At 36.1% G+C, this 19713-nt stretch overlaps 1 protein-coding gene across 1 annotated transcript in view; it reads right to left on the bottom strand.

Moving 5' to 3' along the window:
• Nucleotides 1-1508: 1508 nt before the first annotated feature.
• RPF2 (ribosome production factor 2 homolog) overlaps nucleotides 1509-19713 on the bottom strand; it is a gene marked incomplete at its 5' end in the record, with an annotated part of 30857 nt that continues 12652 nt past the window's right edge. The window contains 4 exons of the mRNA XM_084228307.1: nucleotides 1509-1744; nucleotides 2845-2989; nucleotides 8051-8153; nucleotides 16311-16410. Of these exons, the coding sequence (XP_084084433.1) occupies nucleotides 1565-1744; nucleotides 2845-2989; nucleotides 8051-8153; nucleotides 16311-16410 (528 nt within the window). The 3' untranslated portion in view covers nucleotides 1509-1564. The remainder of the gene's footprint in view (nucleotides 1745-2844; nucleotides 2990-8050; nucleotides 8154-16310; nucleotides 16411-19713) is intronic.

Here is a 19713-nt window from a genome sequence, read left to right on the forward strand (position 1 = left end):
ACATATGCTGTGTTCTAAAGTTCAAGAACTGGAAATCAGAATGTACTTCCCACAAAAAGCAATAGAAAGAATGGATCAAGGGCTCCAAATGGTTCTGACAACTGGAAGACTTTTCAACAAGTCTTTGAATTATATTTCCATTATACTATATAATACTTCTATTAGTGAAGTGGATGCAAATAGTTATTATCAGAGGTAAAACTTACACAGGGAGCAGAAGGATATATTACCAAATCTCAAATAAGAGGGCTATTGATTAAAACAAAAACCACCCTTATGACAAAATCCCACATATAGAAATGGAATCATCTTTATGGTAAAGTTGGTAGAAGCTGCCATGTAGTAATTGCTAATGTGGATCGTTCTGCTGAAGAGGGGCCAAGCAGTGGCAGGGTCCTTCCTGTAAGTGGCTGGTGTGTAAGACCCATTGCTTTGCATCCTGAATCATAAAGGGGTACAGTAAGGGTCAGACATTGGAGAAGGAGTTTGCATTCATCACATCTGATTCCCCTAATGGCTATTCAACTAGTGTCCATCTACTTGAAAATGGCAGGATATGAATCATTAGTCCTTTCTTTCCATTTACACAAAAAATACAAATGCCTTCTCTGGAGGCTGAGTGGGGGAAGCCATAATACAATACAGGAGACTTCTAAGTATTTTAGTACCCAGAAAATCATGAACTTATTCCCAAATTACTCCATGAACATACAGCCTGAAGATGTGTGAAGATAGGTGTATTACTCAATCTCAATTTGGGCAATGGCTGCATTACTTGTCCTGGGATTTTTCTTCCTTTAGAATTTTTATCTCTACCTGGGTATACTGTTCTCAACGTGCCTATTGACTTAACTGGGAGGGATGACTGGAGTCTAATCAGATTTCCATAGCCATGGCTCTTCTGGGCATGATAAAAGACATCTCTGCTATATAGGTAGATATAATATTTGTTTGAGGATCTTTAGGATCTAGAATCTAATTTCAAGAATAGGAAGTAAAAGCCCAAGATGTGATGAAAAATTATTCTATTTTCTTGGATTGGGAGGCTTTACTTGATTAAGCCACAATGGATGTTTTGTTGATTACCTCTTCCCCATTTGCTGTTTTATAGGACCCTTAATTGTTCATTACGCTAATATTTTTAGAAAGTTTTGTATTTTGCTGTATCATGACAATAGTAATACCAGTCTCGCTGGCTGGTCTATAAGTTTAAATACAAATAAAGGAAATGTTCATTTTACCAAAAAAAATTATTTTAAAATTAAAAAACCACTACCAATGGCTGTTCTGAAAATCCTTTCTCACTTAACCACAGAATGAGATAAGGGACTTGCAGGGAGTAGGTAGAAGGAAATTTAGAGAAAAAATGCACACCAAGATGTACTTGTACTATTTCAAGTAGGAGACTTACTTTCAACCTGGTATTAGTACATTACTGTTCATAATACATAACTTAGGTAAATTATCATGTTACAAAAATATCCAATAACATTTAAGAAACTCTGAAATGATGTTTGATAATTCTCTTATACAAACAGATAAGGTAGTTATTTGCTAAGTTCCATCAATTTTTTTTAACTCTCTTTGATTTTTTCTCCTGGTCTTCTATTATCCTTTCTGCAGGTCGTTTCTTCAATCCCTTCATTTTCCTGGTTTGTAGTTTGCTTAGGTCTTGCTTCTGCATATGAATTCTTCCATAAGTTGTACCAAAAGTATCATGGGAGATATTTTTCTTCTTCTTTGGCTATGAAACAAGAATGCATATATTTAATGGTCTTTCAATAGCATGAACTAGTAAAAATCCAGTATGTAACAAAAATAACCTTACTAACAATTTGTTAGTGGTCTCCCTTAAAATGTTAGTTTGTATCCCTACACTTTCCTTCTCAAACATAAAAATGCATACAAAACACTAGGAGGTCTTTCTAAATTCTTGTTAAGTAGGTCTAAGGTGAGATCTGAGATTAAGCATTTGTTTTTTGCTCATGTCTTCAGATGGAAATCAGACTAATGTTTAAGTAGGAAGAAACAAGGTATGGTCAGGGCACTGAAAATGTCTGTTACAACGACTTATTACAACCATATAGAAAACTTTAGGGCCCATAAATTAAAACATGAATATGCTATCAAATTCATAAAAGCAAAACATTCTAATAGGCCAGATTAATTATTATCTATTAGAGCATTATCTATTTCTCAGATGATATAAAAAAAATACCAACAATACTACTGAATTCTTCATGGGCTATCAGGCCCCTGTGGTTTTCTTGGGTTTTAGAATAAAGACCATTCGGCACTAGCTACAGTGAGTGACCATCTCAAAGAACCACAGAAGACATGTAAGTCAAGAGAAGTAGGTGTTATTATAGTAACAATTTCCAGAACATTTTCAGAGTATAGTCTGAGAAGCAACACACAGACTATCATACACAGAAAAACTTTTCTGTGTTTAGCTTAAGGAAATTATGACAATCACTTCAATTTTTATTGATAGTCTAAATATGCCATTTCTATGTGTTTTTAAAAATCATTCAAAAGTCAAAACACATTTTATTAAAGTATGGGTTACTCATTCTGTACTCTAATAAATCTCCGGTCTTCACAATGCTCAGTTTTGGCTACCAGAAAGCTCTCAACCACACTTAAAACCCCACCTCATTTCTTCAACTCATTTATTATATTTTTGGTTGGCTCATTTGCTTTTTTCTCTCTTATTCCCTTCTTTGCCTCCATTTTATTGATCTCTTTATGTATAAGTCTTTTAATGCAATATCCTGCAAATCCATTTTAGAAAGAAGAGTGGAAGAAAGAAGTAAATGTGACACTAATCTGCAAGTTACGTACCTTGAGGGCTTTTGGCATTTTCATAGATAACTTATAAAGGTCATCTGATGCCAGATGTGTTCTCCTCATAACCAGATCTAACGAGGGACCCATCTCTTCCAATTCAATCCGCGGTGTTCTGCAACCGGATTTCTTCAACAGCAACCTTTAAGAAGTAGGAAAAAAAAAATGCTGCTTTGACAGTAATACAAGTCCTATCCCTCCCCAAACATCGTTCATAATGTATGTCATGCCAAAAGGTTTAGAAATTCTAAACTTTACACATTGAGGCCAAGTATATACTTTGACTCCCTTATTTTTAAAAATAAGGGAAATGGAATCCTTTGACTTTATCTATTTACAAATCTACACAAGTATAAAAATTTTAACTATCTTTGAAACATTGTTTTATATAATTAAGAAATTCTTATTCCTCTAAGACCTATTCAGTATCAACTTTCCCCAACAGCTCAGAAATAAACTCATCTCTATGGATCAGAATAAATGAAAAAATCCTAATATAACAAAACTATGACTTTCTGGATACCATATGTCCAAGGAGCTCTGGATCTGGAAACCTATGAAATATAAAGTGGGAAGGTTTGCAAATTCTTTTTGTGAGAGATGCCACAAAGACAGCTGGAAGCTGGAAGAGCTGACGATTATTTGAGTTGAGAGACCCAATTTGTTAAAGTGGCCAAAATTCTACATGGGAAAAAAAAAAGAATTATTAACAATGTTTATAAAAGATCAGTCTTTCACAACAAAGCTGGAGCATGAGAGAGACAATAGGTGACATGAAAAAAGAGAAAGAACTGAAAAAGAAAGGATAGTAAGAGGACTCGCAAGAGCAGCAAACACTAGGAAGCAGAAATGAGTCTGCAAAAGCTCATTAACGGCCGGTAAGGCCCTAAATATGTCACAGGCAGCTAACCAACCAATGAAGCCCATTCGTGGGAGGTACACTTACTATTTGCAGGAAGAGTCACAGTGATAGATATGCTAGATTAGGCACAGTAATTTTTGCCTTGAAGAAAGCAAAAACAAAAACAAAAGCCAAGGATATGTATAAAGCAGATTGTTAAAAAACAAAAAAAGCTATACTTTTCGTTAACATTAAAATATAAAACAGATATGAGGATGAGACTAAAAGAGAGCAAGCAGAGGGAAAGAGTCTCAACAAGAGTCTTTAGTGTCCCAGAGAGACCTGACAGAACACCCGTCTCAAGCCCACTATGGGAGAAAATATTTTTAGAAGTTCAAAATTGGCTCATATCTGAGCATCTTCCTTATAAGCTAATTCAAAGCAAATGGTGGAAGTGAACATTTGACTCTGTCATACACTTACATAGTTGCTTCCACTACTTTCAGTACTTCCAAATATATCCTATTTATAATACAGACCTCCTACCAAGATTATTGATAAACATTATCAAAAAAAAAGATGTGTTCAGTAGATTATTTTAAATACTAGGAAAATTATATATCAATTTTCATTTTTTCTACCATTTAAAGTGGTAATTTTCAAAGAAACAGAAAACATCAATATGGAACATACAGTTCAAAGCATGCCTGGTGGATTCAAATCACCAAAGTACCACTTTATGTAGCAAAACACCTCAATAGTGTCTTCTCATTTATGCAAGTACCCTCTAATAACATAACTTTTTTTTTTAACCAAAAATGCAGCATTTATTTTTGTTAAGACAGAATGCAAAATATTGCTTCACAGTCAGCAATATGTCTTTGAATATTAACTTTTTTTTTAAGTAATAAATTTTATTTTTATATTCCCCATACATTTGCAACCCCCCCCCCCCATTCTGACCCCAATCCCTCCCCTCCCGCCCTCCACTCCCCAAAAACTGTCTCTGGTTCATAGTTTTTTGTTGATTTTGATTTTCACTTTCTTATAGTTATTCATTTTCCTGGTCCCTTTTTAAGTTCTCTAGATTCCTGCTATCAGTGAGACCATCCGGTATTTTTCTTTTTCTTTCTGGCTTATTTCGCTGAGCATGATCCCTTCCAGCACCACCCATGTTGCTGCAAATTGCATAATAACATAACTTTTTGAGTGGTATATAAAATTATTTCCAAAGAACTACATGTGTTGCTATTATGGAAGAAAAAATTACAGTGCCATACTGTCTATGTAGATGAACTTATATCCTTTCTCTTTTAGAAACTTTTAACGGTGAAATCTAGAATCTTAAATTATCAATTATCAATCCTTCACTCTCTCTCAGAGAGGAAATGTATTAATAGAAAATTTATAAATGATTTGAGGGATCATGCTAAGGTATATGAAGAATATGTAAGACACTGAATCATTACGAAATATACATGTATGTTGTCAAAAATCATTTGGTTTACCTTTATCCCATTTACACACACTGCACTTTCCCCCATAAAGACAGACGCGTCAATTCATCTATCTCAGTTAAATGTCTACTATCCAGAAATTTTATATCATATGGCTAATCTCCATCTCAAATCCCAACTTCTCTTTCTTTTCTCACCCCTATAAGTTTTAAGTCAAAACTGCTACCAGTTCTGCAGGGTCATATGGTACAATATAGAGAGACAAATAAACAGAATACAGTTCCTTATCTCTCAAATTAACTTATGCTATTAGATCTTAATTGGTAATTTTGGTGTGTATATATATATATTTTTAAAGATTTATTTTATTTATACAAGAGCTGGGGTACAGGCCAGATGCACGGGAGGGTGAGAGGACTCACCAGAGACAAAGCAGGGAACAGAACAGGCAGATTGATGAAACACACTACTGAGAGGAGCAGCGGGCAAGACAGGAGAGGTCCGCCGTGCCATGTGGGATTCTCGCCGGCTGGCCGGCGGGAATCAAACCTGCGCTGCAGAGGCTGTGAACAGCTTCATGGTGCGGTGCTCAACCGCCTGTGCCACCATGGAGGCCCTTTGGTATATCTTTAAATATTTGCCTATTTCTTGAAAAAAATGAAATTACTACTCTTGTTCAAATTGTACTATGAATTTGTATTATTATCACGTATGCCTTTGCTATGACATTGATTAGGTTTTATGGGGAGATATATGCAAAACAGGAAGTATTAGCATATGTTAGAAAGGTCTCAGGCAAGGAGTTTAAGTAATAAAACAAAAGCTTGTATAAACTGCAAAATGATTACCAGAATGAGTCTAGTTAATTATGTTACCATATATAGTTATGAAATTTTTTTTTCTTGTGATAAGAACTTTTAAGATCTACTGGTTGCAGTGAGATATATACACATACAGAGGTACAAGGGTGTTTCCCCAAAACTTTTATACTACTGTATACCAGGGGCGAATCATTTAAATATTTATAAATCTATTCCCTTAGCAATTTTCAGATATGCAATGAAGCATTAACTATAGTGACCAGGGCCTCCCTGGTGGCACAAGGGGTTAAGAACCACACTATGAAGCAATCTGCAATCCACAGGAGTTCCATCCCCAGCAGGCCAGGGAGCAACCCACATGGTGCAGCAGACCTCTCCTGTCTTGCCTGCTGCTCCCCTCAGCAGTGTGTTTCAGTCAGTCTGCCTGTTCTGTTTCCCACTCTGTCTCTGGTGAATCCTCTCACGCCCTGCATCTCTGGCCTATACCCCAAATCTTATATGCATAAATAAATAAATCTTAAAAAAAAAAAAACAACTATAGTGACCAGGCTGTACATTTTATTTGCATGACTTATTTATTTTATAGCTGGAAGTTTGTACCTTTTGACTCTTTTCACCTATTGTGCCCACTTCTCATCCTTTATTACTTGTTCTCTACATAGGAGTCACCTAGATCATAATACATTCTTTTTTTTTTTTAAAGATTTATTTATGCATACATGAACTAGGGTACAGGCCAGAGATGCAGGGGGTGAGAGGATTCACCAGAGACAGAGTGGGGAACAGAACAGGCAGACTGACCAAAATACACTGCTAAGGGGAGCAGCAGGTGAGACAGGAGAGGTCTTCCTCACCATGTGGTTGCTCCCTGGCCGGCCAAGGATTGAACGCGTGCTGCAGAGGCTGTGGATTGTTTCATAGTGCGGTGCTTAACACCTTGCACCAACAGGGAGGCCCCAATATAATACATTCTTAAAGACACCAATGTCAAGTTTGGAAAGTCAAACAACAGACTAACAAGGTTCAACTACCTAAAATGACTATTAAAATTACATATTGCAATCATGTAGATATTGTATTTTGCTTAAGATTGCTTAAACAAGAGGGAAACAAATTCTGGTTATAATCACATGGTGAAAGAACTGATTATTTCTGACTTAATATAGTTGAGACAGATATAGAAATTATTGACCAGAGAGGTGAATATTTAGTTTTATTTAACTGTTCACTGGACAAAAGCTGGTCAACCATGTATTTCACTGTGAAGAAAAAAACAAAATTAAAAACCATGGATGTAATGCTGAAGTCCACAATGGTTGCACAAACAGCACTACTGCCCAGAAGACACTGGGCTATTGGCTCTTGGGCTGCACTGTCGCATCAAAAGCTCAGCATGGCTAACAGTCTGAATTCAGTATATAAAGAGAGGTAGTTTGTGGGAGTTAATGAATTCTCCAGTAAAGTGTGGGCTCCGATCAGCTATCATCAACACTTTATAAAGAAAAAAATTCACACTTACCTCAAAAAGCACACTTCTAGAAGGATGTCATCAAGTTTTTTAATGAAAACAAAATCAGCTTGTAAGGATTAATATATACATATACATATATATATATATATATATATATATATATATATATTGTGGTAGAGGCAGAAGCAGATACTGACGTGACAGGAGAGTAAAAGTAATCTAGTGATTGAATTTTCTTATTCCTTTCAGACTCCATTTTTCAGACTGGGTTTTGAGATTTGCTTTGGTTGGTCTAGCAAAACTGTGATTGGTGCTCTAAAACACAGTCAAGAAAAATAAGGAACTACTGTATAAAACTAGGAAGGGTCAAGACTGATTAGTGTTCTAAGCTCAGAAAGTGTGGAGCATTAGATGCTCTGGTGACCTGGAAAAGCAGGGTTCAGAAGTTAGTATGAGGAATAACAGGGTTGGGGGAGCAGCACAAAGCTGCTGCCACAACTATTCTGCACATTCTCCAAAACAAACTTCTGGCCAGACACCAACTCTATAAAACAGTCACACTAAAATGCTAACCCTGAAGATTAACAAAAAACATGCTAAGAAATGCACTTACTTATAGCTTCGAAAGTAAATCTTCCCATTCAGCGCAGTGAAGTGCAGAACATACTCCAAACCAGCCAAGCGGATATTTGATACTGTGGGGCCTCTGAAGAAATCTAAAGAAAAAGACTAACACACTTTAAAATTCAGTTACAAATAGCCGGATTCTAAAAAGCCGCTCCGTTTTGTATAGATGCTCATCTAAAAAGATGGGTAACACAAAACTGATCCCTGAATAATTATCAGAAGGGCCACCCTGCTTCCGTTTTACCTCAATATTATTTGTGTTTAGTTTCCTGAGTCATGGGATTTTTCAGTTGTTGTTTTTTTTTAAACATATTTATTTATGCATACAAGAACTGGGGTACAGGGCCAGAGGTGCAGGGGGTGAGAGGATTCACCAGAGACAGAATGAGAAACAGAACAGGTGGAATGACCGAAATACACTGCTGAGGGGAGAAGTAGGCAAGACAGGAGAGGTCTGCTGCACTGTGTGGGTTAACTCCCTAGCCAGGGATCTGCAGATAGCTTCAACGTGCTCTGACTTAACCTGCTGGGCCACCAGAGAGGTCCAGATTTTTCAGTTTTGAAGTTCTCTCTCTAAACCAATGCTTAGCATAGGAGCACATCATATTTATCACAGATATTAATTTTCTAAATGTAAATTAAGGTATAAAATTTAAATCAAGAAGATTGGAAAATTACTAAAACATCCATAAAATGTCTACAAATTACAACTATCAACTATAAAACCAAAATAGTCTTTGTTTTATTGTGGGCAGGGAAGCAATAAGCATGAAAATTCTAACAAGAAATCTCAATTATATGAGCAAAGAGAAAAACAATGAGTAGGCTGTTTTCCTGTGGTGTGGTTATCATGTTATGGTGACACATGAGACGACTCTGAATGATATACAAGCAGATATAAATCATGTATTATTTATTTAATCATATATCATTTTTCATTTATGGCAGGGACATAAAGTTTCCTTTTTAAAACAGCAGTCAACTAGGAGAAAAATCTCCACTGAACAACACTATGGACATTAGAATCTAACTTGGCTAATGTTGTGAGGGTAGCTCATAAATGAAAGACCAACAACGAATTTGATCCCCTCATTTTATAACTATGGAAACTGAACCCAAAGAAGGTTAAATGGGTATACATGAAAAAGATTTAACTAAGAAAATATTATACAATTATACATAAAAGTTCATCTCACTTAATTACTTAGAAAGAACTGCCCAAAGGCTGGAGATATAATAAACAGGAAACATCATTCTTGAGATTTCTTCCCCTTCCATTAGCTTATACAATGGGAATTATCTTCAGATAGATATATGAACATATGTGCATTTTGTTCACTTTTCCTTTCATGTCATTAACTGAAATAAAATCAGGGCACTAATGTGTATAAAACAAAGACAAGTGTGCATGTACATGTATATACCACCCTCCCCTACACCTTACATCCCCAAACAAAAACCCTCAAGGCCATTTTTATAAACCAAACCATATCAACTTTTTCAAGGTATATGATCTAAATTTTTATAATTAATGAAGAGCTTTCCCATGATTCTGCCAAAACCTAACTTCTCTTCAGTGAAGTTATAAAATAACTTCAAGTTATAAAATAAAGTTATAAAATAAAGCCCCCTCATTGTTGCAGTAGCATTATTGCAGTCAAGAATAATTCTGGGGGCCTCCCTGGTGGCCTAAGGGTTAAGTCTCAGCATTATCACTGCTATGGCCTAAGTTCGATCCTGGCCAGGGTGCTAACCCACATATGGCGGAGCAGACCTCTCCTGTCTTGCCTGCTGAGCCCCTCAGCAGTGTATTTCAGTAAATCCACCTGTTCTGCTCCCCACTCTGTCTCTGGTGAATCCTCTCACATCCTGCATCTCTGGTATATACCCCAGTTCTTCTACACAAAAATGAATAAACAAATCTTTAAAAAAAATTCTGGGGTATGAGAAACATTTCAGTCTCTCCTGAATTGGCTTTTATAATGCAGAATTTTCTAAGGAAATGTGCTTGTCCCATAAGTTTTCTCTATTATTTTTTTTTAAAATTGATTTATTTTGTAGAAGAACTGGGGTATAGGCCAGAGGTGCAGGGGGTGAGAGGATTTACCAGAGACAGAGTGGGGAGCTGAACAGACAGATCCACTGAAATACATTGCCAAGGGGGTTAAGCAGGAGAGACAGGAGAGGTCGCCGATCCATATGTGGGTTAGCTCCCTGTCCAGGAATTGAACTCAGGCCATAGCAGTGACAGCATGAAGACTTAACCAGTAGGCCACCAGGGAAGCCACGCTTTTCCCTTAAGTTTCTAAGAATGAAATGAGAGGAGACAGTTTTGAAAGCAGTGACCCTTCTCTCACACCTTACCCAAATATTAACTTTTTTTAATAAATCTTTTTTTTTTTTTTTAAGATTTATTTATTTATTTATACAAGCACTGGGTACAGTCAGAAGCGCGGGAGGGTGAGAGAATTCACCAGAGCAGAGCAGGGAACAGAACAGGCAGAATGACAAAGTACACTGCTGAGGGGAGCAGCAGGCACGGCAGTAGAGGTCTGTGTGCCATGTGGGACCCTCGCCAGAGGCTGGGGATCGAACTGGTGCTGCACAGGCTGCGGGCCGCTTCACAGCCCAGCATTCAACTGCTGCACCACCAGGGGAGACCCCCAAATATTAACTTAAAATAGATCATAAGCCAAAATGAATAATCAAAACTGTGATACTTCAAGAAAACATGAGAGAAATAGTCTTTGTGACCTTGGAATAGGCAGAAGTATCTTAAACAAAACACAGTAATAATATACCATTAAGGGGGAAAAAAGGACATAATAGACTTCACAAAAATTAAAAATGTCTGCGCCTTAAGACAGCAACAATACCACTCCTTTATTTTGTATATATGACTTTGGATATACATTACTATTAGTATACAACACCCCTTACAATAACTATAATTATAAAGAATGGTCTACCAAAAGAGATGGGGCAACCATTGGTGGGAATGTAAAATGGTAATTTTACCACATTGCAGAACACTTTGACAGTTTCTTAAAATGTTACAGACACATTATTTAAATGCGCCAACCATTTCAGTCCATTCCATATGCTTTCAGTTCTGTTTACCCAAAAGAAATAAAAACATGTCTCCAGGAAAATTTATATATAATGTTCATAGCAGATCTACTGATAATAGTCAAGAGCTGTAATCAACCTAAATATCCATCAACAACTGAAGAGCTAAATAAATTGTGAAATAGTTGCTATAAATGGAATACTATGTGGCAACAAAAAGGAATAACTACTGATACACACAACATGAATGACTTTTAAATTGAATGAAAGAAGCCAGGCCAAGAAATTATATACTGCATGATTTAATTTATCTAAAAGTTGAAGAAGTACAAACTAATCTACAATGACAGGAAGCAGATCAAAGTTTGCTTACAATACAGAAAAAAGGACAGATTACAAAAGGACACGGGGACATTTTGAGGGGATGGTGAAAACGTTCTGTATCTTGATTATAATAATGTTTTCACAGGTGTATACATATATCAAAAAGCATCAAATTTCAAAACCTCAAGTATGTGCAAGTGATTGTATGCAAAGTTTATCTCAACATTTTAAGTAATTAAAAGTCAAAAAACTTAAAGTGATCCCTAAAAATTGAAAATAAAATGAAACTGAACTAAGCCAGAGGCATAATTATACAGAAAAAAAAAAACTATTTCAAGTGACTTCAAAACACAGCAATTCAATTATATGCACCTAACAGGATATATCTTATAGACAAACAAAAATATAAAACAAAGAAAAAACCCAAAAGCATTAATTGCAATCAATATCACATTAACAGTCATAATACTGGTATTTTATTGTACACTTGCATGTATAATACAGTGTAAAGTAAATGCATAATTACTCTGGGAATCAGAGAATATAGATTTTTGTCATGGAAGAAAGAAGATTAGATATGAAGTCAATAAAGTGAAATTTCTTTTGTCTTAAATATGAATTAAAAATTCAATATAAAAACAAAGGATATATTTTATCTTAAACAAATTTCATAGTTCTGTTGACTAAAACAGCCTAGAAACAATAAATCCCTAGTACCCAGAATGTGATTTCCAAAACAATTCCCCACTTAAAACAAAATAACGACCCTAAGGGTACTGATTCCAGGATTAGGGCAATGAAAATACAATAAGAGCCTGCAATATCAAAGGGGTGATGGACTAAAATGTGTTGATACTCAGAACACTGCCAAAAAAGACTGACTCTAAAATGAACAGGAACGATGGCTGAGGTAAAAAGGGAAATTTTGAGGCCGTATAGTCACCAAAACGGTGAGAAAATAAATTTCTGTTGTTAAGGATTTTGTTATGGCAACCTGAGCAGACTAACATAATTACTTTGGTAGAGCTGTAGAAAGGATTAAATTTAACTACATGACTTAACCTATGGCAGTTATTTTCATTCCACACTGCTCAAATAGAATAAGAATTAGGAAGTAAAAAAGATTAAAACAATGACCACTTATACAAATATAAACATTTATGTAGATAAAAGCAATGGAGAAAAATTACTCAGGTTGTTAAAATTTAAGGTAGGCCTAAAAGGAATATTCAATAAAATTAACCTATTACGTTATCAGTTTTATTGTTATCTTAATAAACAAGGAGTAGTCATATAAAAATGTAACCATAAAAATTAGGATTGGCTAAATCTAAAAGCAGATACTTATGGTTTTTTAGAAAGAAAAGCAGGACCCACTAAGATTAACTACAATTTTATAGAATATTTAAGAAAACAAAAAAAGCAAAATTAAAAAAAACACACAAAATAGATATCTAGCATGAAAATACTGGCATTAAGGAAGTTAACTTTTCTTTATGGATAATGAAAAAAAAACTTTCTGCAAGAGAGGATTCCCTTGATAAAATTCTCTCTCCCTACTATTCTCTACTTTATTACATTTGAACACACAACATAAACCAAGAAGCCTACAGCTGTCTAACTTTATATTTACATTTATATATCAAAGACAACTTCTCTTAGTGCCCTATTATCTCATTCTATTCCTTTCTCTCCTCTGTCCCCATATTCCTTTTTGGGTTTCACTCTTCTCACATCACTGCATTATGTGGTCATTCCTGCCATCTAGTGGAAGCATGACATAAAAAGAAAGTTTAATACAAACCACTTAGACAAAAACAAACAAAAAGCTCACTCTGTTACAACAAATTCTAAGTGCCTCTCTCACTAACAATAATCATACAGAAAAACCAGGGGTGAGAAGTTAAAAAATATGGGTCAGTGGAATACAAGTAATAGAAAACTTGGCTGGAAAAACACCCTTTATGTTTTGGGGTGTGTAGTATTGAAAGGAAATATTATTAGTCATTGTGTTCATATGTGATTTTTTTTTTAATTCATAAAAATACAAATTGGAAGGTACAGCAAAGACTTTGCAAGGGAATTGTTCACCATAGCCAAGACAGACAGCACTGGCAGAAAGTTCAGGCTTTGGATTCTGATTCTAGTTCACCTACTTTACAGCTCTTAACCTCTCTAAGCCACCATTTTCCTATCTGTAGAATGGAATATCACCAAATGCAAGACCCTTAGTAGGAATTAAACAGCTACTACTGGTACTCTTTTTTTAAAATAGCCATTTAATAAGAGAAAAGAGAGGTTGTAAATATTGTAATCCCAACAGTAAGATGATAAATTAGCCCAATATGGAAAAATGAATAAACCTTTTTTGCTCAGTTCAGATTTATAAAGAACATATATACAATTTATTTATTATATACACCCCACCAAGTTTTTGAAAGTCACTAGGGCAAAGGATGGTGGTGGAGGATTACGGGTACTTTGGTGGTGGGTGTAGTGTAGTAACATAGTCTGAAGTGGTGCAACCCTTCTGAGTCATATGCAGTGTTGTGGTAACTTATGTGACCTCAATAAAAAAGAAGTGGTTGGGAAAAAAATACATCTAGGGCAAAGGATATAAAAAGTCAAAAGAAGAGCAAAAAAAAAAAAAAAAGCATGTGGCATAACTTATAAAAATGGTGCAAGTGAAAAAGCTCAAGTGGAATAAATTACATAAATTTGAGAAAATGCTACTCAGTATCAGAAGAATTCAGACATTTAGGGACAAAATAAATCTTTCAAGAGCTAGAAAAGATGTGACAACAGAATATTAAGTAATAGTAACCTTTTAAAAAATCATAGAGATGAATAATGCCAATTTCCAAAAAGAGAAAGTGTTTTAAGATTGTTAAACATAATGTCAATCTCTGACAATAGTAATAACTGTATAATGGATTTTAAGGGAAAGTGTGAACACAAAGGAAAAGGTGGAATCATTACATAAATCACTAGTAACTAGCATAGTTCACTAAGAATGCGTCACCTATAAGACAAATTGACAAGGTTATTGTGAGAATGAAACAATCAATATGACGAACCTAGCATATGCTTGGAACCTAGGATGACAATGATAATAAAACAAAAAGAGCCTGAGTCATCACCGTGGATTTCCTGGGGGGAAAAAAAAACTTAACCTGATATTTGCAAGAATGAAAGAAACAGAGAACGAATGAAATCAGTAAAACAGGAATGTGCATAATATTTTTTCAATAAACTACTTATTTAAGGAAATAAGAGGAAGAAAATTAAGGGAGATTAAGAAAGCAAGTTATTGGGAGTTCAGTAAAGACACTGGGTTCACCAACTGCAACTAAATTGCATCAGAAGAAAGTCAGTAAGCCCCCAAAAATAAACAGACAAGTACAGTATACAGCAGGTGCCAAGAGTCTGGCAGAAAGGGACAGAGAAAAATTTCATTAGAGTATGTTTACAGTGATACTGGGGCTGTGTAGTAAGTACATAAATCTTTTCCTAATGTTTTCATACTCTCTTGGTATAAATTTAATGTCAGAAGACTACAAGCATTTAAAAAGGTAAAATCGGTCCTCCCCTGGTGGCGCAGCAATTGAGTGCTGGGCTGCAAAGCTGCCTGCAGCCTCTGTAGCGCTGGTTTGATTCCCAGCCGCCCGGCGAGGGTCCCACATGGCACACAGACCTCTCCTGCCCACCTGCTGCTCCCCTCAGCAGTGTACTTTGTCACTCTGCCTGTTCTGTTCCCCGCTCTGGCTCTGGTGAAGTCTCTCACCCTCCCGCGCTTCTGACTGTACCCAGTGCTTGTATAAATAAATAAATAAATAAATCTTTAAAAAAATGAAAAATAAAAATGAAAAGGTGTAAAATGACACACAAATAGTTTGATACCAAAGTTAGCATAGCATTAAACGACATACATGCATCTCATTTGTGGCAGCATTAGTCACAATAGACAAGAGTTGGAAACAACCTAAGTGCCCACTGGTGGGTGATTGGATAAAGATGTGGTGTATACACACAATGGAATACTATTCATCGGGAAAAATAAAAGAAAGAAAGATGAAATTCTGCCATTACAACATGGATAGCCCTAGACAATAGTATACTAAGTGAAATAAGTCAGATGGAGAAAGACAAATATATGATATTTTTTAAAGATTTATTTTTATTTATTTATACATATAAGAACTGGGGTGCAAGACAGAGGTGGGGCAGGGGGAGAGAATTCATCAGAAGCAAAAAGGGGAGCAGAACAGGCAGATCAACTGAAATACACTGCTGAGGGGAGCAGCCAGCGAGACAGGAGGTCTGCTGCGCCATGTGGGTTAGCTCATGGCTGGCGCTTTAACGCCTGCGCCACCAGCGAGGCCCCAATACATGATTTCACTCAATTGTAGAAGATAAACAAAACAAATGAACAGATAAAACAAAACAAAACACACTCTTGGACTGTAAGAACAAAACAATGGTTGCCAGAAGAAAATGGTGCTGGGAAATGGGTGGAGGAAATATCAGGTACAAGTAGTCAAATTAGGCTTTTGGGGGTGAGCAAGCATCAAGTAATATAGACAGATGTTGATTTATAAATGGTGTACACCCGAAACCTATATGTTATATACCAAAGCCACGACTATAAAAATGTTTTAAGATTAAAAAAAAAAAACTATTAAAAACATGATCCCCTTAATTCTCTGCTATTGTTAGTGGGAAATAAAATAAGGGAAAAATCAGATTCACTAAAAAGTCATATACATACAGTGAAGTGGCAAAGTACCACCAGACAGTCTTATGAGATTGTCTATCTGAGATACTCTGCAGATAACAAGTATTAAAATACTTACCAATAAGGAGACTTTTTAACCTTCTATAGTCTTCTGTTGTATCAAAATCATCACCAGCAAATATTAACATGGGTTTTGTTCCCTCAGGACATTTACTATTCTATGATATAAAAAAAATTATAATTCTATATATCAAGGTTCTATACATTGATTTTAAAGTAGTTGATACCTTATATACAGACTCATTTTACATTTTCTTATGTATTCTAAAACTATGTGTGCCAACACTGATTTAAACATACAAATACAAATACTCATACTAAAAAGTAAAATTTCATTCCCCTCCCTAACATTGCCAAGTAAATTGTCAAAGAACACTATAAGTTACTTTTAAACATTATTCTAAGCAAAGTAGAAAATAAAAAGCTTGAGTTTGCTTCAAAACAAATATAGCACTCTAAGAGCCAGCATCCCAGTATCTAAATACATTTAATTTTATTTTGTATCACTATGCCTTTCCTTCTGAAACTCATAATTAGTGTTTTTAAGCTAAGTGTCTTTAAGCTAACTCAAACTAGATGTTCACATGGGAAGCAATATAATTTTACATATGCTATAGAAAGTAGAACTTTATATACAAGTGAGCAATCCTTACTAGGCAGGGTTGAAGTTCTCACTACAAGGAAGTACTTTGTCCACTTCTGGATTTTCTATACCAAGAATGTGATGTGAGTAATAAACAGTTTTAAAAGCTACAACAGTGAAAGAAGAAAAACTCAAATGGAAAAAAGTTTGAACTGAAAGAAAATTTATGGAGGAAGGATAATTGTTGGTCTGACCTTTCCATTGATTCTACTACTTCTGTTCTGAAATCAATCAAGGATTATCCAAATTGAGGGGAAAATAATAAACAAAAAATTCCTGGAGCAAAACCAAACATCCTCTGCCCTAGGATCAGAGATCACTTGTTGCTTTCCTGTTTGCATGACCACTCTTGGTACCATTCTCTGCTTCCAAACCTGAACCTTACATGCCTATATTTAGGAGATGTGCCTTATATCTGTCTGTCTGATCAGCGCCTGAATGAATCTTACAGACTCAATGACTCTTCCAAATTCCATCTGTGCCTGACTACTCAAGGATTTCTGCTACCCCTAAATCCATGAAGACTAAGTATACAGTGAGTCAGAGAAAGTGAGGCAACATCAATTACAACTTTGGCTTTCAAACCATTCTAACCATAATGCATAGTAATAAAACTACTATTTTAAGAGCCTCCCTAGTGGTGCAGTGGTTGAGCGCTGGGCTGCGAAGCTGCCTGCAGCCTCTGCAGCGCCAGTTCAATCCCCGGCCAACGGCAAGGGTCCCACATGGTGCGCAGACCTCTCCTGCCGCCCGTTGCCCCCCTCAGCAGTGGATTTCAGCTGATCTGCCTGTTCTGTTCCCAGCTCTGGCGCTGGTGAATTCTCTCACCCTCCTGTGCTTCTGACTGTATCCAGTGCATGTATAAATAAATAAATAAATCTTAAAAAAAGATAAAAAATTTAAAAAAAGCTACTATTTTAAGTCATGATACTATATATACATCAAAAAATATAATAAGCTATGTGAAATAGTACTTAACATTTAGATGGGTCACACGTATTTTGCACAATGTGAAAATCCTGAACTAAAGAAACTACAACAAATGACCTTTATTCAAAGGTTGAAGGACACTAAATACTACGATACTACATAAATACTATGATATAGTATACTAACAATAATATATTTATGTGAGATTCTTAAACTAACCTTTTGAATTATGATTTTTTTAAACAAGGGGGAAAAAGTAATTATAAATTATACAGAAGTTTTTCAAATATAGTATCCCAAATAGTTACAATACATTTTACACTATCCAAAATAAAATTAACTAGCCTTAAATTTTAATAATCTCATTTATTAAGTTTTATTTTATGCAAAATAGCCATTTTTAGCAGTCTGACTATCTAGAAAAATAGGCTCCTAGAATAATCAGTTTCCTGGTATAGTCTAATCACCTGTTGCTTAAGAGTTACCAGAAGGACAAGTGTTGGCAATAAAGTAGGCAAGTAAGTAAAGAAATACCTGGGGGACCCCCTGGCGGCGCAAGGATTAAAGTCTCAGGCCATCAAGCTATCACCAGCCACTGCAGCATGAATTTAATCCCCAGACAGGGAGCTAATCTACATGGCACAGCAGACCTCTCCTGTCTCACCCACTGCTCCCCTCAGCAGTGTATCTCAGTAGATCTGCCTATTTATTCTGCATTCTTCTCCCCACTCTGTTTCTGGTGAATCCTCTCACCCCCACCCCCCCATGCCTCTGGCCTACACCCCAATTCCTGTATGCATAAATAAATTTTAAAAAATCTGTATTTAAAAAAAGAGAGAAAGAAATACCTGGGGAAGATGTCTTAAAAATGAGGTGGTAAAAGTACAAAGGGAAAGTGCAACAAAACACCCAATTCCAAACAAACTAAAAATTTATCATGCAATAATGCAATAAAAAGTGAATGACTGCGTAATAGTCTATATAGGAATTGCTGATGTAAACATATCCTCATAAATTAATGTATAATTACAGATATACTCTATGATTAGAAGTTCAGTATTCAAGTTGAATGGTTTTTGTTCTGAGATCTGACAAACAGTAGTGGTTTTATTTTGAGGTTGCCCAGTGACGGAAGTATTTCTTTGCCTTGGAAGTGAAAATGAGTGGAGGGGGGCCTCCTTGGTGGCGCAAGGGGTTAAGATGCAACCTATGAAGCTATCCCCAGCCACTGCAGCACGAGTTTGATCCCCAGCCAAGTTGCTGACCCACACGGCACAGCAGACCTCTCCTTTCTCGCCTGCTACTCCCCTCAGCAGTGTATTCAGTGGATCCTCCTGTTCTGCTCCCCACTCTGTCTCTGGGGAATCTTCTCACCACTCGCAACTCTGGCCTGTACCCCAGTTCTTATATGCACAAATAAATCTTTAAAAAAAAAGAAAAGGAAAAAAGGAAATGAGTGGAAGGTTTGGCATATATACATCAGCCAGTGCTTAGGGCCACTAACTGGTGATCACATTAGCAGCAGTGGTAAAGGTGAAATGGGAATATACTGTAAAATTTCCAGGGATTCATGCACAGCCCCAAAGAGAAACTGCTATAAAATGCTTCCACTGTAATAAAGCATCAGTTTATATGTAATTTTTAAAAAAGATTTCTTTATGCATACAAGAACTGGGGTACAGGCCAGAGGTGCTGGGGGTGAGAGGATTCACCAGAGACAAAGTGGGGAACAGAATAGGCAGACTGAAATACACTGCTGAGGGGAGCAACCAGTGAGACAGGAGAGGTCTGCTGCACCATGTAGGTCATCTCCCTGGTCGGGAATTGAACTCATACTGCAGTGGCTGCAGATAGCTTCATAGTGTTGTGACTTAACCCCTTGCACCAC

The sequence above is a fragment of the Talpa europaea genome, assembly GCF_964194135.1.
Source record: "Talpa europaea genome assembly, chromosome: 2".
NCBI lineage: Eukaryota > Metazoa > Chordata > Mammalia > Eulipotyphla > Talpidae > Talpa > Talpa europaea.